At 48.9% G+C, this 27,203-nt stretch overlaps 3 protein-coding genes across 3 annotated transcripts; 1 reads left to right on the top strand and 2 right to left on the bottom strand.

Annotated features, from left to right (window-relative positions):
• Positions 1-80: 80 nt before the first annotated feature.
• On the top strand, positions 81-9,026 carry TUBB1 (tubulin beta 1 class VI). Its single transcript, XM_084775315.1, has 4 exons — positions 81-285; positions 4,655-4,763; positions 6,154-6,267; positions 6,439-9,026. The coding sequence occupies exons 1-4, from the start codon at positions 229-231 to the stop codon at positions 7,518-7,520; spliced, it is 1,362 nt and encodes a 453-aa protein (XP_084631441.1). The 5' UTR covers positions 81-228; the 3' UTR covers positions 7,521-9,026.
• Positions 9,027-10,484: 1,458 nt separating this feature from the next.
• ATP5F1E (ATP synthase F1 subunit epsilon) lies at positions 10,485-13,554 on the bottom strand. Its single transcript, XM_084774877.1, has 3 exons — positions 13,399-13,554; positions 11,952-12,078; positions 10,485-10,627 (listed from the first exon to the last, which is right to left on the bottom strand). Exons 1-2 carry the CDS (start codon positions 13,428-13,430, stop codon positions 11,955-11,957), a joined length of 156 nt encoding a protein of 51 aa, XP_084631003.1. The 5' UTR covers positions 13,431-13,554; the 3' UTR covers positions 10,485-10,627; positions 11,952-11,954.
• A 1,268-nt stretch (positions 13,555-14,822) lies between these two features.
• PRELID3B (PRELI domain containing 3B) lies at positions 14,823-23,072 on the bottom strand. The gene is made up of 6 exons (XM_084776525.1): positions 22,901-23,072; positions 19,246-19,414; positions 18,025-18,114; positions 17,148-17,218; positions 16,935-17,037; positions 14,823-15,666 (listed from the first exon to the last, which is right to left on the bottom strand). Exons 1-6 carry the CDS (start codon positions 22,930-22,932, stop codon positions 15,547-15,549), a joined length of 585 nt encoding a protein of 194 aa, XP_084632651.1. The 5' UTR covers positions 22,933-23,072; the 3' UTR covers positions 14,823-15,546.
• Between the last annotated feature and the right edge of the window lie 4,131 nt (positions 23,073-27,203).

Genomic DNA, 27,203 nt, shown 5'->3' with positions numbered 1-27,203 from the left:
ATGACTGAGCACTGCTCAGGAGGTGATAGCACCCCCTTTTCTGCTCACTGGAAAGCAGGGAAGGCCCAGGGTGGGGCCCTCAGCCAGATGTGCCATTGGGCCAATTGGGAGAGCAGCTGGGTGGGCTGGTCCCACCAGGGCCATGAAAGAAAGTACAGGCAGCTCACACTGGTGACCCAGGCTTTCCCAGACTCTGAGACCTAACTGACCCTTGCGTTTAAGGCTACGATGCGGGAAATCGTGCACGTTCAGATTGGCCAGTGTGGCAACCAGATCGGATCCAAGGTAGGTCTCACCAAAGCAGTTCGCCACAGCGAGCAGCCAAACCAACAGATGCCCAGGTTCCTGGGAAAAAGCTGGGCCTCGCAGGTTTGCAAATACCTGCTAAATGGAAGGCTTATTAAAGAAGGTCTTTTTAGCAAAACCATTAGCGTTAGAGTGTTAATTAATGTTAATTTTGCCTGTAATTACACATGTAAATGGGTACAGGAGCCATTTTGCTTTTAGCATTTTAGAAATGAGCTTTCCACATTTAAAGCCAGTAATTTGTTTCAAGAGTGTGCTGAAGCTTTTTGGGAATTTTTAAAAATTTAAATTGCATTTATTATAATTGCGTGTATGACTATGTATGGTGTTGTTGTTGGTGGTGGCGGTGATGGTGGTGGGGTGTGTGTGTGAGTGCACGCACGTGCGCGGGTATGGTGCCCCAGCATGCACTTGGAAGACAGATGACAATTTTCCCAGTTGGCCCACTCCTGCCATTGTGAGCCCTCAGGTCATTAGATTTGACAACAAGCTTCTTTACTGGTGAGCCATATACAAAGTAGGGCTTTAATGTTTTCCAATTTGACTTGCTTATTTGGGAGGGTGGGTGTATGCTGCTGCGCACTTGTGATGGTCAGAGACAGCAGGCTGGAGCTGGTTCTCTCTCTCCATCTTAGGGGATTGAATTAGGTCATTAAGCTTGGTGGCAAGCTCTTGTACCCTGCCGAGCCATCTTGCCAGCCTTACTGGAAGGTTTTGTTTGTTTTTAATGCTCTATCGCTGTGGTGTCTTCCACCTCCCAAATGCTCTTTTAAAATTTTATTCTTTGGCAATTTTATGCATGAATATATTGATCAGATCAATACATCTCTTCTCTGTCTGTGTCTGTCTTTGTCTCTGTCTGTCTGTCTGTCTGTCTGTCTGTCTGTCTGTCTGTCTCTCTCTCTCTCTCTCTCTCTCTCTCTCTCTCTCTCTCTCTCACACACACACACACACACACGTTTTTATATCTCAGTGAGTCCAGTCAGTGCTGCCTGCTGGTAAATCTTGGCTTGACTTGGTACAGGTAGCCACAGATTCTGTGAATTTGTGAGTGCAATGGTCATGCCATGTCTGGAAGGCTTTTCCCAGCATTCCTCTCCACTTGCTGCCTGTCGCATTCTTTCTGCCCCCTTTTCCTCAGTGCTCTCTGTGCCATGCTGGGTAGGGTAGGGTCCGTGATTATGCTACAAAGAACACTTAGTATGCAGTAGAAAATTAAAGAGACAAATACAGAGATAAATAATTAAAACATTCTGGTATGTGCATGAGTTTTCCTCTCTACCCTCCTTCCCTCCCTCCCTCCTTCCTGCTGTGCTTCTGAGTGAGACACCTGACTCCTCTCTCTGGGCAAGGCCAGGAAGGCAACTGCTGAAAGCCAGGACTACCACCCTTAATTTTAAGACCAACAATGGATCCATAGCATCTATGGAGAGAGCTCTCTGTGCTAATTGGAAATTACTTTCACATGTGTGAATTATGTGTTTAAACATACCACCATTAAAGACCTTTGGCTCCTCATAGCAGTATCACTAACAGGTCAAGAGGTGGGACCAGGGGCCAGCAAGATGGCTCAGTAGGAAAAGACACTTGCTGCCAAGCCTGATGACTTGAGATTGATCCCCAAGACCCATATGATAAAAAGAGAGAACTAATTTCTACAAGCTACACTCTGACCTCCACTTGTGTGCCAACCCCAAAATAAATAAATGTTTTTTTTAAAACCCACATTTTAAAGGCGGAGAAACCCTGAATATGTACAGATACTCACCTGATGTACAAATAGATGAACCCAGTGTATTCTATTCATTACACATACAATGAAATATCATGCAGCTTTAAAAAGAAAGACAGCTTCAAAAGCGTTTGGGTACTATAAAATGTATGTTGTATAAAGAGTTCTCTGTCATATTTCTGGCTGCAAGTCAGGAGTGCTGGGTATATGGTGTAACTCCTCCTCATAACCCCTTTCAACGTATAAGATGGAAGCTCTGCCCTCTGGAGATGCCTGCACTCTTCTCTCACTCCTCCCCCGACAGCTGCCATTCTGTTTCGGATGCCCTTCCGGACACCTCGAGTGGATCTGTGGGAGAGCAGGGTCAGGGGCCCTCTTATTTTGAGTTGTGGGTGGTGGCTGTGTAGTGTTTGACCCAGTGATCAACACCGGCCTTCTACCGTAGGGAATGCAGCTGTGAAAGACTCAGGGCCTTTTCAATTTTTCTAACGTTATTTGTCCACTTTCACATTTTTGTTCAGACCTGTGTTGTGTCTTGAGAATGTTCCTCCACACCGAGTCCCCGTTATCCCTTTTATTCCCCTGACCAGTTAGCATCACATCTACTTTTTTTTTTTTTTTCCGAAACAGGGTTTCTTTGTGTAGCCTTGGGTGCCCTGGACTCACTTTGTAGACCAGGCTGGCCTTGAACTCGCAGCGATCCACCAGCCTCTGCCTCCTGAGTACTGGGATTAAAAGCATGTGCCACCATGCCCAGCCCACATCTACTTTTATCTTGTATACACATGCATGGTTTTATATGACTATATAAACTCCAGGACACACAACTGAGAGAAAACACGTGATATTTATCTTTTGGAGACTAGTTTAGTCCTCTTAATACAACAATCTCCATTTCCCACCATTTTCTGGAAAATGACAACACTTAGTTCTTTGCAGCTTGAAAAAATATCCCACTGTGTGTAATCGCATTGCCTATATGCGACACTTTTCTTAGGTACTGCCATTGGTCCCATTTCTTAGCTGACGTGAACAGGGTGCAGTCTACACGGGTGTGCAGGTTTCTCTTGCTGTGTTGACTCGGAGGCCTTAGGTGAAGGAACACCCGGGAGAGGAGAGCTGGGTTGCCTTGAACCCTGGTCTTTGAGACCTGAGGCAAACACTATCCCTGCCTGAGAAACAGCAGTCACTTTAAGTGGCTGGCGCAGGAATCAGGCCTTCATAACCACCAGAGAAGAGCGGTGGGGAGGGGTGAGGGAGAGCAGCCTTAAGGTGGAAAGAGGCCCTGAAGAGAGGAAGTGACAGAAAAGATAGGAGGCCACCTTAGAGGTTGCGCCACCTGGTGGCTGGAGTCCTGGCACTGACTTCCTGGTGGGGAAAATACCTTGGAGATTTTGACTCAAGGGAATGTATTTTTATTGCCCTTTAATATGAGAGATTTTCTGAATGGTTCAATGAAACCATGCCAGTAGCTTCCTTGTGTTAATAAATGTGGTGGGCTGGCAAGATGGCTCAGTGCGGTTGCCACCAAGCCTAATGACCCGAGTCCCATCCTTAGGACCTACATGCTAGAGCGAACTACTACTACTCTTTTTTGCACACATTATCGAACACACACATACATACATGAGTGAATGAATAAAAGACGTAATAAGATGCCTTACTTGGCAGGGTTTGATGGCACACTCCTTTAATCCCAGCACTTGGGAGGCAGAGGCAGGCAGATCTCTGTGAGTTCAAGGCCAGCCTGGTCTACAAAGGGAGTCCAGGACAGCCAAGGCTACACATAGAAACCCTGTCACGAAAAACAAACAAACAAAAACACAAAAACAAAAACAAACAAACAAAACAACAACAACAACAACAAAAAAAACCAGACCATACACTATGTCAAACTGTGCAGACGGGCTGTGGTTATGGATTTTTGAAGCGAGTTTCATGAAGGAAAAAAAAAATCCCCAGAGTGACAGGAGATACCATTGTGAAATCAAATAAGAACTCAGTTTGTTTTCATTCGCTGGGATCAGCACCTCTCCAGCTCAGATGGAGGCCAGGTGAGAGTTGAGCTCCTTCCTCTGAAGTGAGATACTCAGCCAGCTGGAACGGCCCGGGGTTAATAGCGAAATCCAATTTCATATTTTATGTGTTCGGCATTTCGCTTCAGGAGTTCAGATGGACCCAGCACAGCCTTCATAGTCACATTGAGTGGAGGCAAGAAGAGAAGGGAGGAGGAAGAGGAGGAGGAGGAGGAGGAGAAGGAGGAGGAAGAGGAGGAGGAAGTGGAGGAGGAGGAGGAGGAGGAGGAGGAGGGAGTGTGGGGCAGGGCCAGGCAGCCCCAGAGCACCAGCACCCCCCGCAGCTGCCATCTTGCCCTTTCTAATTGTTTTCTCCAGCTATTTATTTATTTACTTATTCATGTGTGTATGTCAGTGTGCATGTGCATGCAAAAGAGAGTACATATGCTGTGGTGTGCGTGTGGCAGTCAGAGGACAGTTTGGGGTAGTTAGTCCTTTCACCATGTGGTAGTAGTTGGGGTGTTCGGGGCGTGGAACTCAGGTGAGCTGCGGAGCCACCTGGATGACGGCGTTTAACGGATCTTCCTCTTCCCACCTACAGTTCTGGGAGGTCATCGGGGAAGAACATGGAATTGACTGTGCTGGGGGTGACTGTGGGGCTTCCGCCCTTCAGCTGGAGAGGATCAACGTTTACTACAATGAGGCCTACGGTAGGGCTGGCTGTTGGGTTAGCACCGGTCTACCATCTGGGCAGAGTGGGCAGAGAAAAGGGCCCAAATGTGAAAGAGTGATGTGCCAACATGGAACTGGCTTCAGAGTCTGGGTGGCAAGTGGTGGAACGGGCTGCAGTCACCTGTTACAGGAACTTTTATCTGCCTGATGTAACTGTTGTCTCTGACGCTTACTGCCTCCTTCTGCTAACCTAGGCCTAGTCCTGGAAGCTTCTAGCCTTTGTACAATCTAACCTAGGCCTAGAATGTTTTCAGCCCCTGAGACTTAATGCTGAATAAGCTCACCCTTTCTAGCTCGTTCTGAAGTCTGGGCTGGCTCAATTCAGCTGTTCTGACTCAAACTCCTCTCCAAGCTGACTGATTCAATCTAGCTTTTCTCTCTGCCTCTGACAGAATTGCTCCACTTGGCCTCAAACTAACTCTAGCAATCTGTTCTGATCTTCTGGCTCCTTCTCATTCTCTGGATTGTTCTGTCTTCACCTGTTCCTGGCTTGTTCTCTCTTCAGCCTGTCTCTGTACAATTCTCCTGGTAAAACTGCCTCTGACTTCTACAAACTCAACTCCTCTGCACTGCCTCTCAACTCACTGGCTCAATCGAACTGCCTGTACAGCCCCAACTAGAACTCAGAAATCTGCATGCCTCTGTCTCCTGAGTGCTGGAACGCCTGGATGTAAGCTTTTCTTTACCTGAAATTTGCTCTCTACCAGGCTGGCCTTGAACTCGGGGATCTGCTTGCTTCTGTCTCCTGGGATTAAAGGTGTGTCTGTATTCCAGCTGGATCACACAGACTTAGAGGGGCTTTGAATGTGATCTCTTGCCAAAGCAGCCATGTTTTGAGTGAACATTCCTCCTCAGTCATCTTAGGTGGTTGTTCCCCAAAGGGAGGGCAAGTTCCATGTTTTTAGAGTTGCTGGCCAGACAATAAACCAAGCACATCCTACTGAGAGAAGTGCAGTTCTTTGTTTGGTTGCCTGTTTTTCAGGAGGGGAGTGGTTAGAGATGGGGCTTCTCTGTATAACAGAGCCCTGGACATCCTGGACCCACTCTGTAGACCAGGCTGGCCTCAAACTCATAGAGATTTCCCTGCCTCTGCCCTCTGAGTGCTGGGATTAAAGGTGTGCACCACCACGCTCGACAGAAAGTAGAGTTTAAATTTTTTTTTTTAACAAATTCATGCCATGGTGGGCTAGGTCAGATATAATCATAGATATTAAAAATGCCTATCTACCAAAGGCCTCCTTTTAGAGTACTCATGTTTTCTTTTCTTTTTTTTGGGGGGGGGACCTGCATCCGAAGGATCCATCCTGATGAAACATTAACTTTTAGAACAGCAACCGTATGCTGACTTGTCCCTATCACTCTGCACAGGGAAGAAGAAGCATGTGCCCCGAGCCGTCCTTGTGGACCTGGAACCTGGGACGATGGACAGCATCCGGTCCAGCAGACTAGGAATGCTCTTCCAACCTGACAGTTTTGTTCATGGTAGGTAGGGTTCTCCCCACCCTGACCCCCGCCATAAGCATCTACCAGGAAGAGCTGAGGATGTCTTCTGGTGGCGCTCTGCTCACCTTAACTCCCCCTCCCCCCTCCCCTCTCCCCCTCCCCCTTCCCCCTTTCCCCTCCCCCCCACCTCCCCACTTCTCCTGGTCACAGGTAACTCTGGTGCCGGTAACAACTGGGCCAAGGGCCACTACACAGAGGGAGCAGAGCTGATTGAGAATGTCATGGATGTGGTGAGGAGGGAGAGCGAGAGCTGCGACTGCCTGCAGGGCTTCCAGATAGTGCACTCTCTGGGTGGGGGCACTGGCTCGGGCATGGGCACCTTGCTCATGAACAAGATCAGGGAGGAATACCCAGATCGGATCCTGAACTCCTTTAGCGTCATGCCGTCCCCCAAGGTGTCAGACACGGTGGTCGAGCCCTACAACGCTGTGCTGTCCATCCACCAGCTGATTGAGAACACCGATGCCTGTTTCTGCATCGACAACGAGGCACTCTATGACATTTGCTTCCGTACCCTGAGGCTGACAACACCCACCTACGGGGATCTCAACCACCTAGTGTCCTTGACCATGAGTGGGATCACCACCTCACTGCGCTTTCCAGGCCAGCTCAACGCAGACCTGCGCAAGCTGGCAGTGAACATGGTACCTTTCCCCCGCCTTCACTTCTTCATGCCTGGCTTCGCTCCACTCATGGCACAAGGGAGCCAGCAGTACCGAGCCCTCTCAGTGGCTGAGCTTACCCAACAGATGTTTGATGCCCGCAACATCATGGCTGCCTGTGACCCTCGCCGTGGCCGCTACCTCACTGTGGCTTGCATCTTCCGGGGTAAGATGTCCACTAAGGAAGTGGATCAACAGCTGCTGTCCATTCAGACGAGGAACAGCAACTGCTTTGTGGAATGGATTCCCAACAATGTCAAGGTGGCTGTATGTGACATCCCGCCCCGGGGGCTGAACATGGCAGCTACCTTCCTGGGTAATAGTACAGCCATCCAAGAGCTCTTCACCAGGGTCTCTGAGCACTTCTCAGCCATGTTCAGAAGGAAAGCTTTTGTACACTGGTACACCAGCGAAGGGATGGACATAAGTGAATTCGGGGAAGCCGAGAGTGACATCCATGACCTGGTGTCTGAGTACCAACAGTTTCAAGATGTCAAAGCAGGGGTGGAGGACAGTGAAGAGGGTGGAGAGGAGGAGGCAGAAATGGAGGCGGAAGACGAAGAACATTAGCCAGGAGAGATGCTGTAGGGTAGCCACTTTCAGAAGTTTCTCCTAAGATTTGTTGACTGTCCTGAAGGCCTTGGGCATCTGCCCTCTCCTAGGCCAAAGGGTGGGTGGGACTATGGGTGTCTGTGATGGTGATTTGTCCACAGTTACTAGCCAGGGCTGGATGGCTAATGCATTTTTCCTTCTTCCTTTTCAGATAGTAAGTGAATTTACTGTTGTGAGCCCCATTTATTATTATTTTTTTACTAACTGTAGGCTAGACACGAAGTGTGCAAGTTTGCCAAGAGCCTTTGCAGCTGATGGTCCCTCTTCAACCCATCAGCAGCGTTGCTTGGTACCCAGCACCTAGGGCAGCTAGGATGCTTCAGAATCCTCTTACACAAAGCCAGTATCTGAAGAGTGTGTGGGAGGCTCAGGGACAACGGAAGTGTGAGTCCGCCTTCGTGATCTCACTGTGTAGACCTTATGTACCGTTCAACAGGCTGACTGGAAAAGGACAAAGGGAGGCAAGAAAAGCCACAGCTCTCCTCTTGGCTCCCACCGTCCAAAAGACCAGCAACAGCAGCATTCCGGTCTTCAGAGCTTTGTTTCCCAGTAACTGGCTTCCGACATACTTGTCTGTGTTTTAAGATTCCTATTAGAACTAGAAGCCAGTAGCTCACTAATGATTGTCCTTGGTTTTCCTCTTTAAAGGCTGTGTGCAGCCGCCCTTTTCACTTTCATCAGTAATCACCCCTGAAGCTGCTCTGCAGCATCTCCATTCTCCCGAAAGGGCACGCGGCATGCTCAGCAACCATTTGAATGTAGGCACGTCGCCACAATGCCGCAGTGTCCTCCTTGGTGACAGAGGACATGGTCTCATTAGGGAACTTTTATAGTTGGGATTAATTTGCAGACGTTGCCATAGACGTTTGTAGGATGACAAGGCTCTAAGCACTGCAGGGCTGTAATCACACATCACAACAGGACTGAGCACACAGGAGCCTTTACCGTTTACCTGCATCTGAGGTGCATGGGGGTCTTCATGCTGGGATTATCCAAGAGCTCTCCTATTTGACCTCTCCAAATGCTCTGTCACCAGATGCTCTCTCAGGCCTCAGTTTATAATCAGCAGTAATAAAGTGGCAGGTGTGTGGCACTCTCTTTGTATATGCACTGTGAGGAAATAATTAAGATTCATCTCCAGAGAACCAGGCTCCTGCTTACTTTCTTTTTTGGTGTGCATTAGAAGCACTGGCTTAAGTGAGATAAGCACCACTCCGCTCTTAGCTGGAAAAGCTTCCGTGGATGCTAGCAAGGCTTCCAGCCCGTGACTCTGTAGGAGTCAGTTGCATGCTTTCCTGGACACTTTCACTGTAAACCTCAAGACACAGTTTCATACATGCAAGAAACAGACTAAAATTCTTTTGAAAAAAAAATTCTTTTGCTCTATAAGACTGTGAAACCTTCTGTTTGTTCAGTAATAATCAGTGAAGTGCAAATAAACTCTGCTTTAAGTGAGTCATTGTACCTCAGTGTCAACAACTCTCTTTTCTTGGAGCCTGACCACTCAGACTGGCACATCTCACTTCCTGTTCTATATGGCACAGGTAGAGCAAGTGACTAAAAGCCCCCCTGGTTCCTTCCGGGGTATGGTTGCCATGGTGATGTCAGTGTGGCTGAATCAACAAGAGTCATAAAATTTCAAAGGCCTCTGGATTCTTTTGTTTGCTCATAAGGAACATTTCTGTCTCTGACACTACTAGTTAGTAGCAGGCTGTTGAGTGTTTGGCTGGGTTACCTCACCATGTGCCAGCTTGTCCTTTGCCACCTTCAATTTATTGGAATCTGTTGTTTATTCAGCACTTAATTTTGCAACATTGGAGGAGTCTCAGAATTTTCGATGGAAAGTCCATTTTGCTTTTATTTGGTTACTTTAATCCGTGTCCCCAAGTTTCACTTCTAATCATCGCAGTGGCTCCCCTAATAAACGGCTCCTTAAGCTGGAAATCATGAAGCCCTTTCTTATTAGTTACCTGGCCTTGAGTCAGCTTTCTGCTTTCTCATGGGAGAAGATGCTTCCTGGGACCTGAGTGCTACAACTTCCTAAGGGATGTTAGCCCCAGGCAGACACCAGGGCTCCCAACCTTGCAGGGCCACTACTGCCCCATTCAATCTGCTGTCCTTCCTTGTGCTGAGAATACAATACCACTCAGGTGTGAAGTGTGTCTGGGCAGGAAGCTGTCCTCAGGAGCCGAGGGCAAAGGCATTTTCTCCATCTTCAACCTCATGAATGACGGGAGCTGAAGCAGTGCAGTGAGCAGGGCATGCTTCTAGTCATTTCTCTGTTCTCAGAAAGCTACAATGTTTAGTCAACTTTGCAGTGGTTCTTCTCAGCCAAGAGCAGCCCAAACCAAAACACTGCATTCCCAAACATTTAACAAATGAATGGCCACTCAAAACTCATCAGACTACCCTAATCACTGCCCAGACAGGTCATTAGGAATCACGGGTTTTAACTGCAGATCAGCCATCAAACCAGGACACAAGGTATTGACCCGCTCCGCCTCATTCCCGTGAAAAATGTGCAGAGAAAACAGAGACTGATAAAAGGTGAGAAGCGTTTTGTCTAGGTGAACTCTATGGTAGCGGCTCTTCTCCAGGACTGGGTGAAGCCTGCCGCTCCAACTCGGGCTCAAACTGTTTTCATCTGGGTTACCAGCTAGTCAGAGCCATCACTTTAATAGGAATGCTCTTCAGAGTTGAGGGACAGCACAATCTCCACGACAGTGCCAAGTCGTCATCAATTACCGTCAGGACCAACAGAACATTCCCTTTGCTACATTTGAGCCGTGGTCCCTGCAGTCCACTGGTCATGAGATAGTAAACTCTTGCCTCCTTTTAAGACATCCTGGTTCATTTAATCATACACACATTACTCTGTAGAAAATTCCTATTTAAAAAAAAGAGCACAAACAGAAACCAGCAGAGGGTGAACCATGCTAATTTATTGGCAAAGTCAATTTATCAACAAGATGGGTAGTTCTGTGCCCAGGAGGTGAGGTTGAGTCCAATCTGGTACCCACATGCCTTCACCTTAAAGATTCAACAGTCCATGCTTTTGTCGGGTCCTAGGAAGAGAAAAGACAACACGACAGTTACTAGCTTGCTGTGTCTTCTTTACAGCCACCTGCTTGCAGCACAACTGTGGCAGTGAACCACAGTGGAGACACGAGCTGGCTGCCTGTGGGCATACAGCCTGCAACAGGCACATCCTTGAGTAAATCACTTCCACTGTGACAGAAAAAGCTTTGTCCTTAAGGCACTATAATCCCCCTTCCCCCATGCCAACAGGCTAGGGTTTTCCCTGCTGCAGACATGCCTTGCCAACCCGAAGGCTCTGACAAAGTCCTAGGGGTCAGCTGAAGACTGGCACAGCATGACTCCAGGCAGGCGAAGAGGTGGCCTCACACTGTGGAGAGCAAGCAGCCCAACATAAATCAGGCTTTACAGTCCAAATTCTGAGATTAGACAGACAGACCCAAGAAAAGGGGGTCACTTTAAACTACTGCACCTCCCGGTTCACAGGAAGATCATTTGTTAATTCAAGATGAAAACGAAAGTGCTGAGGGGAGAGTTGAGAGTTTCAGTCTGGCAAACTGCTCATGAGCGCGGGCTCTGGAGCACGACTGTCACGGGCCGTGCCACCGCAAGGCTGACGCTTTTCACAAGCAAAAGCAAATGAAAGCTGAGGAATGTCCGCTACCTTGCTTCTCTTAGAAATAATAATGCAAATAAAGTAGCTGGGGGGTCAAACAGGCCTGGAGGACTGCAGTGGGAACTCCTTGAACCCTAACCCTAACCTGCACCACAGCAGAAGATGCGACTTTTACACTCTTGACAGCTCCGCACAGGCCAGATGAGCCGGACTCCCTGAAAGTGTATGGAGCTCAGCAAACAGGTTCATCCAGGGTCAGCAGCCCTCCCTGCTTGATGAAACAGCGAGATGCTGCCCGGATGTTCAGGAAGAAGTGATGTGTGGGGACAGCAGAGCTACGGGGGAAGAACAGGCAAAGCACTGCCATTTCTCATGCTCCGGGCTGTTACATAACTCCAAGAGCAATTACAAAGGGGGGTGGAGAGGCGCTTATCCTCCCAATTATTTGATTTTGTGCAGATAAATGAACCAGGTTTAATTAAAATAAGATGGCTTTCTATCTCAGGATTGCTAACTGCACTGAAAATCAATATGCCAATTACTCTGCTTGTCAGGGCTGTCCAGGGCGCTCTTTCATCATGCCGGATGACGTCTACAACCTGCACCCTCTAAGTCACCACTGCAGTAACCAGCACCCAGACCCACGGGGCAAGAAGCGGTGTCACGCTGACGCCTCTGGGTTCGAGTTTTCCGGCGCCGGCCACCGGAAGGAGACTGCTAGACAAAGCCCGACTCACCGGCTACTCCTTCTTCACCTTCACGGTTTTTATGCTGCTGCCAGAAGTCTTCTCGGCGTTCGCTTTGAACTCGGTTTTCAGGGCATCCCGCACCGCTTTTGCACAGATCTGGGAGAAGCGGATGTAGCTGGCAAAGAGAGAGAGAGGACATGAGAGGCTCCTTACCAACAGTTAGACGACGGTGTCACCGGGTGGGATACTTTAGTTTTCCCGCCACAGCCACACTTTTAATGTCAGCTGGTTACTCACTAGGGTAAAACTGGGTTGGAAACTGGGCGGTACTAAAAAGACCCTGGACAAAGGGAACGACTACACGTGGGCCCAGACTATCTGCTGCTTGCCTGGGACATCAAAAGGCTCCATGGCAGTGTGGCTTTTCAGCACACATTACATTTAAAATGAAGTGGGTTTTGTTGTTGTTGTTTTTAGTTCCACAGTGTAGGAAAAGAGTAAAATGTAAACAGAATTCTCACATAAATGACTGCCCAGTTCACTTCTGTATTTAACTTGTTTTAGTTACATTATTCCTACAACACACACACATAGCCCTCTTGTGAATTAAACCAGTGTTTTTTTATGGTCAATTATTTAAAGGTATTCCTGAAAATACTGGATTTTTGCCTCTTATGTATCATTGAAAATACATCCTAAGCAAGGGTTCCAAACTCAATTAGAAGTTCTCAGAGAGCACCGACTATGGCAAAGGGGGCTCCCAGGCAGCTTCCTGTTGGGTAGATGGATTCGTCTGTCAACACCTTATTATCCCCAAAGATGTCACACTTCTTAAAATCAGGGATGGGGTGGTGGCTGTTTGTTTCTCCTGCTTTAGAACTTGTGTGTGGGGCCCAGAGTAACAACAGAATAAAAATAATACCTGACCTTCAAGAGGCCAGGAGGAGGAAAATATGGTGTGCCATGGGACATAGGTTAGTACGTGGTACCTATTATGGGCCTACCATCCTTTCGTTCTAGAAAACTTCCCTTGAGCTGTCAGGCCCTGTGTCACTGACCTGCAGCAGGGCCTCCAGTAAGATGTTCCTCCACCCAGTGACCTCACCAGGTGTTTTACCTGGGGCAAGGAACCCACGCATCACACCTAGGCCTATGGCTGCCATTAGAGGGTGGGTGCTCACGTGGGCTCCTGCAGAGCTCTCCACAGTTCTAAACGGTGGAGGTTTTTCACTTTTCTTCACGACTGGGAAAGGTTACTGGGGTCACACTGTGTGACCCTCCCTCTGTGAAGATGAGGAAGGCCAGTGTCAGCATCATGCAAGTTCTGCAGGTTTCCTGCTCTGAGGAGCGGTCACCTCTGTTTGGGGTCCGTGACCCCATGACCCCGCGGTGCCTTGTCCATGGCGACGCCATCTTGGCGGGAGGCCGCGTGGCTTGGCCATCGCGCGCGACCTGCTGACGCCGGACGCGCCTCCCCGAAGCCTCCCGGGAGTACCTGAGTCCAGCCTGTCGCCAGTACGCCACCATCGTGTCTCGAGAGGGTCCTGTCGCTTCAGAGTCGCCTCCGCCGGGCCCGGCTACAGGAAGGTCAGACCTGAGTAGCGGAAGGGGTGGGAAACGCGGACCTGCCAGTCACTGCCTCGCCCCGCCCTCGCCCCAGCCAGGAGCCAATAGGAGCGCTAGTCGCGCCTGTCCATTGGCCGAGAGGCTTCCGGAAACTGCGGCCGTGTGGACAGCTGGGAAAGCGAGGCAGCCGCGTCCCGGTCACCTTCCCAGGTGCTGTGGGCAGAGGGCGGGGCCTTCCCGAACCATGCTCAGGGTTCCATGCGGCAGGACGGAGACCCCGCCCCCAACTTCGCTGGCAGTGTGTTTGTACTTTTGGCAGACATTTAAGACGGAACCACACTGCAAAGTGAAAATCTATATACTTTTGAAGTTTAAATAAAAAAATCATTAGGGCTTTAGACCCTTTTCCTGAGCAGGTATGATTTCTAGAAACCACACCAGACCCTTTGCCCATCAATATTTAGTAGCGTTCTGTTTAGCTGGAATATAACCACACTTGTCAAAACTATCTCTGCTAAAAAACAAACCCTTATAAATGCCCAAATAATTTTGTTACTTTTTCGTAGACAGGGTTTGTCTGTGTATCCCTGGCTTTCCTGGACTCTTCCCAGTGCTGGGATTACAGGAGTGAACCATGGCGCCTGCCATCCAAAGAATTCTTAAACCGAGCAACCTTTTAAAAGTAGAAAGGCAGGAATTTAAATTTTTGGTTTTGTATGAATGTTAACTGGTCTCTCCAAGAAAACTCAACTAGAAGCCCATCCCATAAAAGACAATACTGCTGGGCATGGTGGCACATGCCTTTAATCGCAGCACTCAGAGGCAGGAGGATGGATGTGAGAGGCCAGCCTGGTCTCGAAAAACCAAACCAGAAAAGGGGGGAGGAGGGGAGGAGAGAGAGAGAGGAAGAGAGAGAGACAGAGAGAGAGAGAGAGAGAGAGAGACAGACAGACAGACAGACAGACAGACAGACAGACAGACAATATGCACGAAGCAAACACCAGTTAGTGACTGACAATCTTTGCCTTTGCTGTGTTTTTTTGTTTTTGTTTTTCCCAGCCACTGCAATCTCCTGGGTGTTCCTTCAGGCCACCATGTTCCTCCCTCCTACGGGTTCTGTTCTTACACAGTACCCCAGTGTGCTTGGGATCATTTGAGTTGTCTCAAATGATGGGCAGCTCTTCATCTTCAAAAAAGATGTTTTGTGGTCATAATTACCTCAAAAAATAATTAAGTTCAAATAAGGCGACACATCACACCTTAGCAAGCACAAAGCCATGCTTCTGACATGTGGCCATCTGTAAGTAAGTGTGAAATGCTGAGAGATGTGAACAGGCACTCTCGGTCTCGGCGTTCTGTGTAAGAGTGATGCGACACTCAGGTAATGACTTTATTTTTTTCAGTTAACACAACCAGCCCACAGTATAGCATGCAAAATCACAAAAGTACAAATTCAAGGAAGGGAATGCCTTTACTAAGTCACAAAATTTGGCAAATCAATACAGTACTGTTAATACAATAAAATACTATTTCTGCTGGAGTCCTATTACCTTAGTGCTAATTTTCACTCCAAAAAATATCATTTAAGTACCAAATCCAAACACTGGTTTCCAGCAGGGAAGGTTATTTTATACAAATCAATGTCATTTGAAATTATACAATTTCTCCTTGTAAAGTGAGTTCCTCACGCAGGCGGTTCTGGACGTGAGGGCAGCTGGGCTGTTCTGGTTGGTCCACAGCCAGGTAGTGTTCCAGCATCTGGAGCTTTATGAGTCTACCTAAGAAGACTCCAGATCAACATCAGTTTCTTCCAAGTACTTAAAAAATAGCAACAAACAACCCGTTAATTGTTCGCATCAACACGAGACTTCGCTGTCAGTCTGTTCAAGCCCTTCAACCTCTGATGATCCCTTGATTTAGAAGCTCTGACCTTTTGTTTTGATCAAAAGTCACAGCTTTCTCCAGCTCATTAAAAAAAAATAAAATCTACCTAAAATAGTTGTATCTTTTAAATAACAAATAAATACGCTGTCAGCTGAAGAGTCCTGGGCCTGCTGCTGCACACCGGGCTCCACTGTCATTTCTCCACCAACGCTGCCGCCGCCGCCATTGGCCTTATGCTTCCTCTCGCTGATGCTGTTAACTCTTCAATCTCGGCGTTCAGTTTATGGATCACCCATTCCATGGCTTCTCGGCCCTGAGAAAGTGCAACGCGTTCACTGTTACCAAGAGCAGAGCTGCATAGAAGGGAGCGGCCACCAGGCTAAGCAAGGTGTTCACAGGCTAGCTCAACCCCAGGGACAGATCTCTTGTCCTTGCTTTCTTTCTTTTCAGTTATTATTTGCCAAATACCAAGTGCCTAGAGCAGCTGGCTTGATTGAGAAACCAAATTTTACTTTGTGTGCAGATGTTCTCTGAAGAACGCATAGCTGAGTGGCAGGCTGCCTCCCTGCCTGAATGGCTGAAGTGGTCAGGGCCCTTTCTTTTTCTGTCAGCACTGTAACCTACCATGCTCACACCTCAGGATCGGGTCCTTGAGCCCTCCTCTCATCTGCCCTCTTCCTTCCTGAGGCTCTACAGCTTCTTGAGAAGTGGAAGTGAAGCACTTCACGCTCCCTGTTGGAGGGCCTTTGCACGTGCAGCTCCCCGCCCCAGTGCTCTTCCTGGCTACTGCTTGCAGCAGCTCCTTCCCTCTTAGCATTTGGCAAAAACATCAATTACCAAACACTCATTAAAAACACTCACGCCTGCCTTTACTTTCCCTCTCCTAGCAGAGTGATTCATGCTGCCTTCTTGAGCCCTGTGAGAGAAGAGCACGTTTGTTTTGCTGCCTGCATATCTCGAGTACGCCTTGATGGAATGACTTGATGAAACATGTTAAAGAACAATGTGTTAGGTACCTTTTCCCCTAACTTACTGTATTAACATGGAGGTTCTTCTCAATGGAATAAGAGGTCAGGGGGCCATGGGAAAAATTCACTATTTTATGTACAAGACACATATGTGGCATGTGCATCAAATGATGTCTTTTTTTAAAGGTTTTCCGAGACAGGGTTTCTCTGTGTAATAGCCCTGGCTGTCCTAGACTCTGTAGCTCTGTAGCCTAGGCTGGCCTGAACTCATAGAAATCAACCTGACTGTGCCTGGGATTAAAGGCGTGCGATACCATGCTTGGCTCAGATCAAATAACTTCATGGCCATAATTGTAAGTTGCCAAGGAGCAGCACTTTCAGCAGGCACTCAGCTGTGCATCGCACAAGCATGTCTACAATGGCCCTGGGCTGCATGTTTCAAGTCCTCTCACTTCATGGATGAAGCCGAGGAGCAGAAATGTAAGGGAACTACAGAGCCGACACACAACACTACCCGATGCCCTCCCTCCTCTTAGAGAGTAGCCTAGGGGACAGCAGCATTCAGCAGGGGCATTGACAGGCAGTGAGGAATGAGATGGCCCCTCCCACTTACTTTGTTAGCATTGGAAGATATGGTGCTTGCCATGAGTCCCTCGAGGTAGCTGCTGAGGCTGACCCCTTTCACAGTGATGATGGCTTCCTGGGTCAGGACAGTTCTGGCAAAAGAACCCAGAGTTTCAGATGACTCATGTTTGACTTGCCAAGAGCAGTCCACCAAGAAACGCAAGGGCCTCACTGAGCCGGGTCAGCACCTGGCTTTACTCACTTGGCTGGGTCCTGGGGGTGCGGCTTGTAGGTGAGCCGCTCGTCTACGGAGACCATGTTTGTAAATGAGATCTACAGGGGGGGAAAAGTCAAGTCATTTTGGAAAACAACATTAGAAAGATTTCCAAAACCAACACACAACCCAAATCTTATTTGCTAAACATACAAAACAATTTTAAAAAAATAATTCGTCTTGGCATTACCAGGTAACTATAATTTCAATTTCATTATTTAAATTTAAATGTCATCAAACTTTGTTTGGGCAGGGAGGTGGCTCCCCAGGTAAAGCAAGGTGTTTCCTCTAAGCTTGCCAACCTGAGTTCTATCCCCGTAATCCCAGGTGGAAGGAAAGAACTGACTCCCAACCCCCTTCACAAGGTATCCTGACACTGCCCCTCCTCTGTCCTCTGAGGGTTTAGTACCATTGTGCAGGGTGCTAAGCTCACTGTCCTGAGTGGCGGCCTAAAGAGGCAAGGCCACGGAGCAAGGAGCCTTGGACCCCGAGGCATGCAGCATCTTTCCCCTTCTCTCATTATTTATTTATTTTTGACTTTGTGGTGATAGGGGATTGGACTTTGGGACATGACCACGCTGGCCAAGCGCTCTATCATACCCCCAGTTTTGAAAAAAAGAAAGAGATATAAAGAAAGCCTCTATGTTGCCCCAACCAGCCTGGAAGGCAATCTGTATTTGTATTTGCTTTGCACTTTGCACTGGCTTTGAATCTGTGCTCCTCCTGCCTCAGCCTTCAAAGCAGCTAGGATAACAGGCATCAGCCACTATGGCCTGCCTTTCTGCAGCTCGTGTGCCCATGCATGTCTCACTTGTAAGAAAAGAACTGTTAGCACAAGGAGCTAAGTCAAGGCGGCAGGACTCACGTTAGTGGACTTGAGCTCCATCGTCCTCTTCACCGGGTCAACTACAGAATGCTCTTGCACGTATGTTTTCGTTCTTGCTGCACCAATAAGCTATGACGACACTCTAGTTAGTAATCAGAGAGCTTCTAGCCAAGCACGAGGGTACAAACGTGTCAAGTTGAACCAGAACTATTGGAGGTGACAGGGGCTCACACGCAGAGGAAGCCAAGACTGCCATCACCCTACATGAGAGCCTTCCCCAGAGGCCATCAGTAACCAGCTCACTGATGGTGGGATGCTCCACTTGCCGAGGTGTGACAGTGGGGCAGGGACAAAGACATCTGGGAGTCAAAGACCTGGCCAAGTATGTCTAGCCGAGTCCAGCAATGATCAGAGCAGTCAAGTGTCTCAACCAGCCCAGAGAGGAGCTCCATGCCCCCATCCTCTGGATAAGAACGCAGGCCTCACAGGCAAGTCGGGGATATCCAGTCAGTACCGCTCCCTGGGTGTGTCTCAAGCCCACCCTCCTTTGCTGTGTAGAAATCAGGCTCCTGGGGCTGGAGAGATGGCTCAGGGGTTAAGAGCACTGACTGCACTTCCAGAGGAATAGAATTCAATTCCCAGCACCCACATGATAGCTTATAACTATCTGTAACTCCAAGATCTGACACCTTCACACAGACAGACAGATATGCAGGCAAATATCTGTGCACATAAAATAAATAATTATAAATAAATAAATAAATAAATAAATAAATAAATAAATAAATCAGGCTCCTTCCCGTTCTGAATAGAATAACCTCCAGAGACCCAGTGGAGAACCCGGGTCTGAGCGGGACACCATCTGTCACCACCAACTGGCACTCTAGTTTCTCACTGCTTCTATCAGTCACTAAAGCTTGGTCACTTGTCACAGAAACAGAACTACTTAAATGTAGAGGACCAGATCATTGCCTAAATGTCAAAACAGCAAGCCAAGAAGAATTTTTGCTACTTAATGTGCATAACCTACAAAAGCCCAGTGTCACCCAACAGCCAGGACCTGAGCACTGGAAACTTCATTACGGGCTTCAGGCTGGAGCAAAGCAGGACAAGATGTAACTCTTCTCCAGAGTCCACTTCCTGCAGCCACAGTGCCCTTAGGAGGACCCAACAGCACTTCCAACTCATCACATACTCCTAACTCCCTTCACACGTGGGACCTGAAGGGAAGAGCACACTTCTCAAGCAGGGTACACTTACAGACTTCACAATGGAAGGCAGGCCCCACTCTGTGCTGAGCAGTCTGTGACTGTGCAGCTTTCCAGAGGGATCGACATGTCTGTCCAGCACGTCAACACCAACCACGCTCGGGTTCATGGGGTTTGGGTATTTCTGCATTGCTGCCGTTGTAACTGTTTCCCATGGGTGCCTGCAACAAAACCGAGAAACTAAGCATGTAAACTGCAGACGAGGTAAGCACGTGCTTTATGATGAGCTAAAGTGGGGATAGCTCTGGAAGACACTGAGTGATGATGACCCTCAAACACCCGCAGAAGCATGCCTGCCACTAGTCCTCCTTCAGTCCTTACCACTATCCACGTCCACCCACAGGTAAGAACCAACAGTCATGAAAACGTATTCAAGAACTCTGAAACAAGTGGGAAAATGCCAGCACCCCATTTACTCTTGTGTCTGACCACAGTTCTAAAGCTGTAAGGACTCCAGGCCCCCTGATAAAAACTAGGAAACGCCACACTATTGACTTACAATTAAGCATCGTCCTTATCAATATGATATATAACACCAGGTCCTTTGGCCATTACTCGCTGTGTTCCTCCAAGTGCGGCTCCTGCTCTGCAAAGGCCACTCAGCAGGAAATGCTGCGGCCCTGATGGCCTCTCTTAGCGTGAGCACCTGCCCAGCATGCTAGTGGACAAGAACCCACTGCTTCTTCACTTTCTTGAAAAAGGCCACAGACAGATTCAAACTGTGCCACACCCTCGCCTGCCCTCTGGGAGCAGGTTGTCTCTCTGCAGCCCACCGTGGATCCTCGGCCTCCTCTGAGACATGGTATATGATTAGCACTCAGCCTGGAGTCGCTTTCTGTGTCCTCTAGCAGCTGAGTGTACAGTACGTCCTAGGCACTGCTTTTTACAGAGACCACGATAACTGTTGCCACCTCTGGCAGTGAACAGTGCTCCCATTTACAGGCCTGAGATTGGACAGGCCAGTGAGCCATGGCCAACTCCACTTTGGTGCTCTGTCAATGTCTGCCAGGGTCTTCTTCACATAATTAGCTATGTTAATGCACCTAAGCTAATTGCTGGAACATTAGTGATCATGGTGAGGTCTGAGCCAGGTCAACAGGGATGTTGTCCAGTTAACCTGACAGCAGAGATAGGGACAATCACAGTGAAGCACAGAGGCCCTGGGCTGCGCACTAATTTTCAGAAAGGGAGGGAGAAGAGATAAGCACACGGAAGGCAGCTAACATGCTTCCTGGCTGGATGAGGGGCCAAGGAGGGCCTCATCTTATTTTCATTTTAGATAGTTGCCTCGGTTACAATAAGAGGCCTTGGCCTATATCACTGCCATTTGAAGGCTGCTTAGATTTATGAAACTCCTACTTACTTACATGCCTGCATTGACTGTGGAACAGGGCTTGAGAATGAATTCAAATTAAGGCTATTTATACCATATTTTAGACTAAATGAAAATATTAAAAACCACGTCACTGGTTGTCTACGGCTCTGGAAAAATTAATGAGGTTGAGCTTTTTCTTGTGTTGACAAGGTGTAGCTGTCAGCTGGGGTTCTCTCAAAAAACAGAAAGATTAATGCCCACCCGCTTACTTTTAGATAAACCAGAGTACTGTGGTCATGTCCACAGGCGGAACTTGAAATCCATCCCCGGAAAGCAACACAGTATCACTGGTACTAGCCAGCTTTGGTACTGACTGGTTAATTAGGGCTTCTTGAGAAGAGGGTGCCCGAAAAACCCAAGATGGGTCCAGACAAGGAACGACCTAGGATTCTGCTTGAGAAAGCAGCATCTCAAGGCAGAGCCATGAGAAATCAGGACTGCACTTCAGGAGGCATCAGAAGCTCAAGGCGCTCCCATTTTTGTCATTCTGTTTCCTGAGACTTGGTCTTACTATGCAGGCCTGGCTGTCCCAAAATACACTATGTACCCGTATGCTCAGGCTAGCCTGAAGATCATGGTATTCTCACATCTCAGGCTCCCAAATGTTAGGGTTTCAGGCATGCAGTGCCATCTTGGCTTGAGACACAGATCCCGGTGCTGTAATTGTGTGTGCACTGGAATCCTGACTGGGTGGCTCAGCCTATCTGGTGAGAGGCAGTTGCCGGGGCTCCTCCCAGGGCATGGACAGCATTATTTGTGTATCTATCTTCTAGGAGATAGGCCTTAGACCTTCTTTCTAGTTTAGATGTCTGTGGCATTACAAAAAAAAAAAAAAAAAGATTAAAATCGTAGATTAAGAATAAGACAGGAAGGTCAACGACCAAACTTCATTGGCGCTACATACACACACACACACACTCTCTGGTAGAAAGGGGGAGGGATGGGTCCAACGGCAGAGGAGAGGAGACAAGCTGAGGGAAGAGTATTGAAAAGCAAACAGGAGGAGCAGGTTCTAAGGATGGGCCTTGTTGCCAAACTATAAAGTATTTGGATCCAGAGGGCTGGGGCCCAGAATCCCCTGGCTGAAATGGACTATGGAAGGACACGAGGAGCTTAAAGAGCACCCCGAGGACTCCAGCCCCACAGTCCCACAAGGGTTACAAGTGTTGCGATTTTCCCCGGGTCCTACTACTCTGTCTTTCCTGGGGGCACAACAGATAACTCAGACGCATCTGCTCCACCACGTGAAACGTTCACAACTGCTTTTAAAATTGCCCTCCATAACAGTTCTTAGAACTGGCATATCTAGATGAAAACACACTACAAAGCTATACTGTTGAAACAGTGTGGCAGCAAAGGCAGAATGAGTGAAGGAGCTCAGATCACCTGGAAATGGATTCATCACCTGCCTCAACAATACGTATGACAAGGTGACATTTTATAATACAGTACAATGACTCAGTCAGCAAGGAATGCTAGAACAGGGGGTTAAGCAGGTAGAAAACCCTGTGGTTCCTGCGTGGGCAATGGGAACCTGGATAGTATAACTCCCAACACCCCACGGGCTCTGGTCCTGTTTTCCATTACAAGGTCGGAGAACCATAAAGGTGTGACTGGGTGTGATGGCAGGCTCCGGCTATTGGGTCTGCTGCCAGGACAGGAAACCAAGGCTACAAATCAACTGAGGAGCAAGCCCTGGTTTCCAGATCTCTGACTCTGCTCCTCCTCAGGCTGACTGTCACCATGGCTTTGGCATCATGGTGGCATGAGCTGAGATCACCAGAAAGAAATTCCACCTGGGTGGCCAGCTTCCTTGATGCCCGTGGGGGAGTCTTAAGACATGGGGTGGCCACAGTCAGAGCACCCCAGGACACCGTGAGGCCGTCGGGGCTCAGGACACCCTAGACCACCATGGTGCCATTGGGGTTATGTCAGGACACCTCAGTCCACTATGAGCCCTTCGGGGTTCCGTCAGGCTACTCCAGGATACCATGAGGCTGTAGGAGCTCAACACACCCCAAACCACCATGAGGCAGTCGGGCCTAGAGCTCTGCGACCCCAGGAGTCACTTCCGGGTCAGGCTCGACGGCCGGCTCCTGTCTTCTGTCAGTAGCAGGGGGCCCAGGCCCAGGGTCACGGAGGCCCTGGCTCGGGTTGGGGTCGTGACCTTGGAGGTCCCCCGTGTCCCGGGCTCAACCCGGTTTGTCGTGCCACAACCGACGACAGGACGCTCCCTGAGGGCGCCGGAGTTGGACGCCGCACCCACACTCACTCAAAGACGTGCTCCGAAGTCCAGATCTTCATGGTGCCAGCCGCCCGCCGGGTGTCCCGGAGCGTCCGGGGACGACGAGGCACACAAGTTTGCCGGCCCCGCCCCGTCCCGGCCGGCCGGCCTCGCAGCGCGCAGGCGCCGTCGGGCCGGGCGCGAGGACGCCCGGAAGTGCCGTCCCGCGGCCTAGCCGAGCCGGCTTAGGGCCCGCCCCTCGGCGCATCAGGCCCCGCCTTCTTGGCGCAGCGCAACCAGGCCCCGCCCCTAGCGCTCGGCGCAACCAAGGCCCGGCCTCGGAGCGCTCAGTGCGCCTGCGCAGGACTGGCCTTCGCTTAGGCCGGCGGGCGGGCGCCGCACTGCGCATGCTCGGGCCTTGGCGGCGGGACATTTAGCGCTTGGCGGGTTCCTGGAGTTGTTTCTAGTCTCCTCTTGTGAGGTGGCTGAGCCTTGCGGCGTCTACTAGTGCACACTTTCCTGGTGTTGCCTTACAGAGTCAATCCCACCTCTTCAGTCTAAGCGATGGCGGGGTCGCAGTCACCGTCGTGCCCTTCCTCCTCGCCAGCCCAGGGGTCGTGACCCTTGGTAGGACTGGCTGCCCACCACCAAGCAGTGACCACAGCCATGGGAGCAGTCGTAGCGAGGAGGCCTAGACAGGGCTAGACAGGGCTGAGGCAGGAGCCGCCGCCCCAGGCAGATAGTCCCTGGTCATAGGTCGCTGTCCCCATTCCTCAGTGATGCCCACGCCCTCATGTTCCTCCATCACAACTTCCTGTTACATACTCCTCAGCAATCTTCTCGCTCTGAGATCATCTTGTTTATCTGCTTAACTGCCGCCTCTGGTCAGTCCCCAGAGGACCACATCTGGCCCATGTGTCTCCACACCTCTTCTCCATGATGGCCCCCAGGCGCCTCTGCATAGCAGAGGTTCAAAGGTTATTGAAAATGAAATCATCGTTATTTGAGGGCTAAGTTAATTAAGCTGTCTAGTTTATCTGCTTGACTTCTAGTGAGGGTGAGGCTCTTCTTGCCAGGTTTGTTCAGTGATTTCCTCCCTGTACCTAATAATTAGAGATGACATTCGTGACGGAATGACTAAGAAGCGAGGAGGCAGGAGCGGAAGGCATGTGGTGGCTCTATTCAGACACATGCTGGGTAGGGTGGACGAACTTGGGTTGGGTTGGGTTGGGTTCCAGGTATAGCTAGCTTCCCACCTCTGCTCACCCGCTCCCCACATCCTGCACCTTCCGACAGAGCTATTTGCCATTTGAAATGATGGTTGAAGGGAAATCTTTGCATCTCGGGGCTTAAGGAGCTACTTAGAATTTCTGTTTTGTTTTTGTTTTTGTTTGTCCCTAGTTCAGTTGTTAAAAAGCGAATAGGAGACAGGGTAATTTAGGAGGGCGGATAATTCTTTTTTTTAAGTATTCAAAGCCGTTTGTATTTTAAAAGATAGAAAATTTACGATAGATGGGAAGGAAATAATATGGCTGGTAGCTGCTAAGCACAACTTGTGGAATCTGGGGTTTTCTTTCTTTCTTTTTAGTATTCGGTACTCTGAGTGATTTCTCGGGAAGGAAACACTTTAAGAGCTGCTGGGAGGACCTCAGCCTTGATGAAGATGCACAGTTAACTTCAATGGGTATTACTGGCTCCAAAGCCATCAATACAGACAGTCTACATTCATTCAGTCTTTCTTTCTTTCTTTGGATCAGTGTGGTATACAATAATCCATCTTTATCCATAGTTTTGTTTTCCATAATTCTTCACCCATCCATAGTCCACTGTAGATATTAAATAAAAATTTCCAGAGGTAAATAATTCTCAAGATTTAAAATTGTATACCATTCTGAATAGTGTGATGAAGTCTTCCAGCAGCTCACTCTTCCTGTCTTGGACATGTACCCCACAGTGTATCTGTGCTGTATACACCTGTAGAGGAATGAATGTTAATTCAGAACTTGGCTGTTCTGGCAGGAGATCACATCCAAAGATCTTCTAGGTCTGTGTGATCCAGCTGGAATGCAGACACGCCTTTAATGCAGGAGAGAGAGGCAAGACGATCTGAGTTCAAGACCAGTCTGGTATACAGCAAGTGTCAGATATAGAAAAGGCATGGTGGCACATGCCTTTAATCCCAAACAAAGGTAAAGTTAGTTTGTAAGAGAAAGAATCCATGTTTGAAAGTGATGTCTAATTGGCAGAAAAGGTGACGAATCAAAGAAGATTTGACAGAATAGGCTATGCCCAACTCTCATGAGAAGAGAGTGGAAAGGGAGGTTACTTTTGTTTGTTTGTTTGTTTGTTCATTTTGGTTTGGTTTTTTTTGAAGACAGGGTTTTTCTGTGTAGCCTTAGCTGCCCAGGCTGGCCTTGAATTCACCAGAATCTGCCTGCCTAGCTAAAGGGAAACTACTTAAGAGTCAGTTTTACAGAGAGAGCAGACAGTTTTATCAGAACAGTATAGGGAGATGGGTTGCAGAGAGAGAACTTGGGTAAAGACGGAATGAGCCAGAAAATGAGAAGCCAGAAGATTAGAGCATACTGCTGAATTTTAGTTTGAGGCGAAGCAGAGCAATTCCTGCCTAGAGAGAAGCCAGATTAAGTAAGTAGCTGGGAGAAGGGTTTGAGCCAGAACAGCTGAGTTGAACCAGCCCAGAGCTCAGAAAGAACAAGTAAAGGTGAGCTCATTAAGCAGTAAGTCTCAGAGGCTGAAAACATCCTAGGCCTAGGTTAGATTATACAGAGGCTAGAAGCTTCCAGGACTAGGCCTAGGTTAGCAGGAGGAGGCAGTAAGCCTCCTAGATAACAACTGTGCCAGGAGAGTAAAAGTTCCTTTTATACACACCACTCACCAGCACAACTCATCTCTCTCCACTGTGTCCATCTGAGGCTCCAGGAATCCACAGTGAGGCTGGTGACGTATCCCAGAGGATAAGGAGCTACTATTATAATATGTGTTTGGTACTTGTCCCCCGTTTCTGTCACAGAACTCCTGACTTCTTGTGTTCTTTCAGATGACTCAGTTCACAGTAAGGATGGTACTAAGATGTCTTAAGTGGGATCGTACTAGCCTCAGGGTGGAGCCCGACACGGGCCCCCAAACCCCCATGGGTGGGCATAGCGAGGTCCACGGGCTCCTTGATGTCACGTCGTACGCTCTCGCTTTGGCATAGATTGGTGCCCACCTTCACCTGTACTTTAGACTTTCATCTGACCTCACCTTTTCTCCTGACCCTTTGGGCAATGTCCTTCATCTCTAGTTGCTGTGACGGGTTGGACTTCCTTCTCTCCCCTTTAAAATGTACCCACTATTTTTAATCCTAATTTCTTTGTTAAATGTGTGTGTTTAGCTGGATGCCTGAGTGTGCGTGTGTTTTACTGTATGGCTGACATTTTATGTGGGGGTTGGGGGTTGCACTTCTTTCTTGATGATTCTTCAGCAAGAGTTTTATTGACCGAGCATTCCTTCAGCTCAATGACTCAAAGCCTCCTGTGTATCTTTTCAGTCTTTTGTCTTAGCTCCCTTCCTTGACCCACCACAGGAATAGCTTCTGATGGACCCTGGGCTATTGCGAGCCTCACTTCCAACATGAAGTGTTGTTGCTTTGGGCAGCTTCCCCATGTAGCACTGGGCAGTTTGTAGACATGGTTGCTTGCCTCCATTGGTAGTGACTGTGCTCTTGGCACCCAGTGGGCAGAGGCCAGGATGGCTGCTCGGTGACTCCCAAGCACAGGATGGTGACAACCACTCCACAACAAAAAAGAGTGTAGCTCCCTTGTCAGTGCTGCCCCAGGGGAGAAACCCTGGCATGAGACTGACAGGCTCTGGTAACATGGCGCAGTGACCTGGCTAGCCCGGATGGACGTTCTGTGCACCCAGCTCCCAGCCCCACTGTACTTGATTGCAGCAGGAACCACCTAACACCTGTGGCCATATATTTCCACACCCTTGGACTTCGCGCCTGGGTTCCGTGCCTGAATGCACTCTCCCTGTATTTACCCTCAACAATCTTCCCTTTTGAAGTTCTGTTCAAACACTCCACTCCTTAGCAGCCTCCTGGAGGTGCCTTTCATGAGACTCTGCGTGAAGCCCGCTGCGCTGGGGCGCTGCTATCCTCAGCACACAAGGACCACGCTGTCCACAGCCGCAGTTTAAAGGACAACCTGAAGGCTTCCGTGCCAGAGATATGCAAGCCCTCCTTAAGCACTCTTCAGCCTCGAGGCCTTGTTGTCCCAAGGCCCCACAAGGAAGTCAGAGTCCTTCTAACCTAACTACCTATCACCAGCATGGTGCCTGCCCCAAACCC

Source organism: Acomys minous, assembly GCF_964271855.1.
Source record: "Acomys minous genome assembly, chromosome: 3".
Taxonomy (NCBI): Eukaryota; Metazoa; Chordata; class Mammalia; order Rodentia; family Muridae; genus Acomys; species Acomys minous.
Note: the sequence above shows the minus strand (reverse complement) of the source record. Positions and strands in the feature narration are given on the sequence as shown.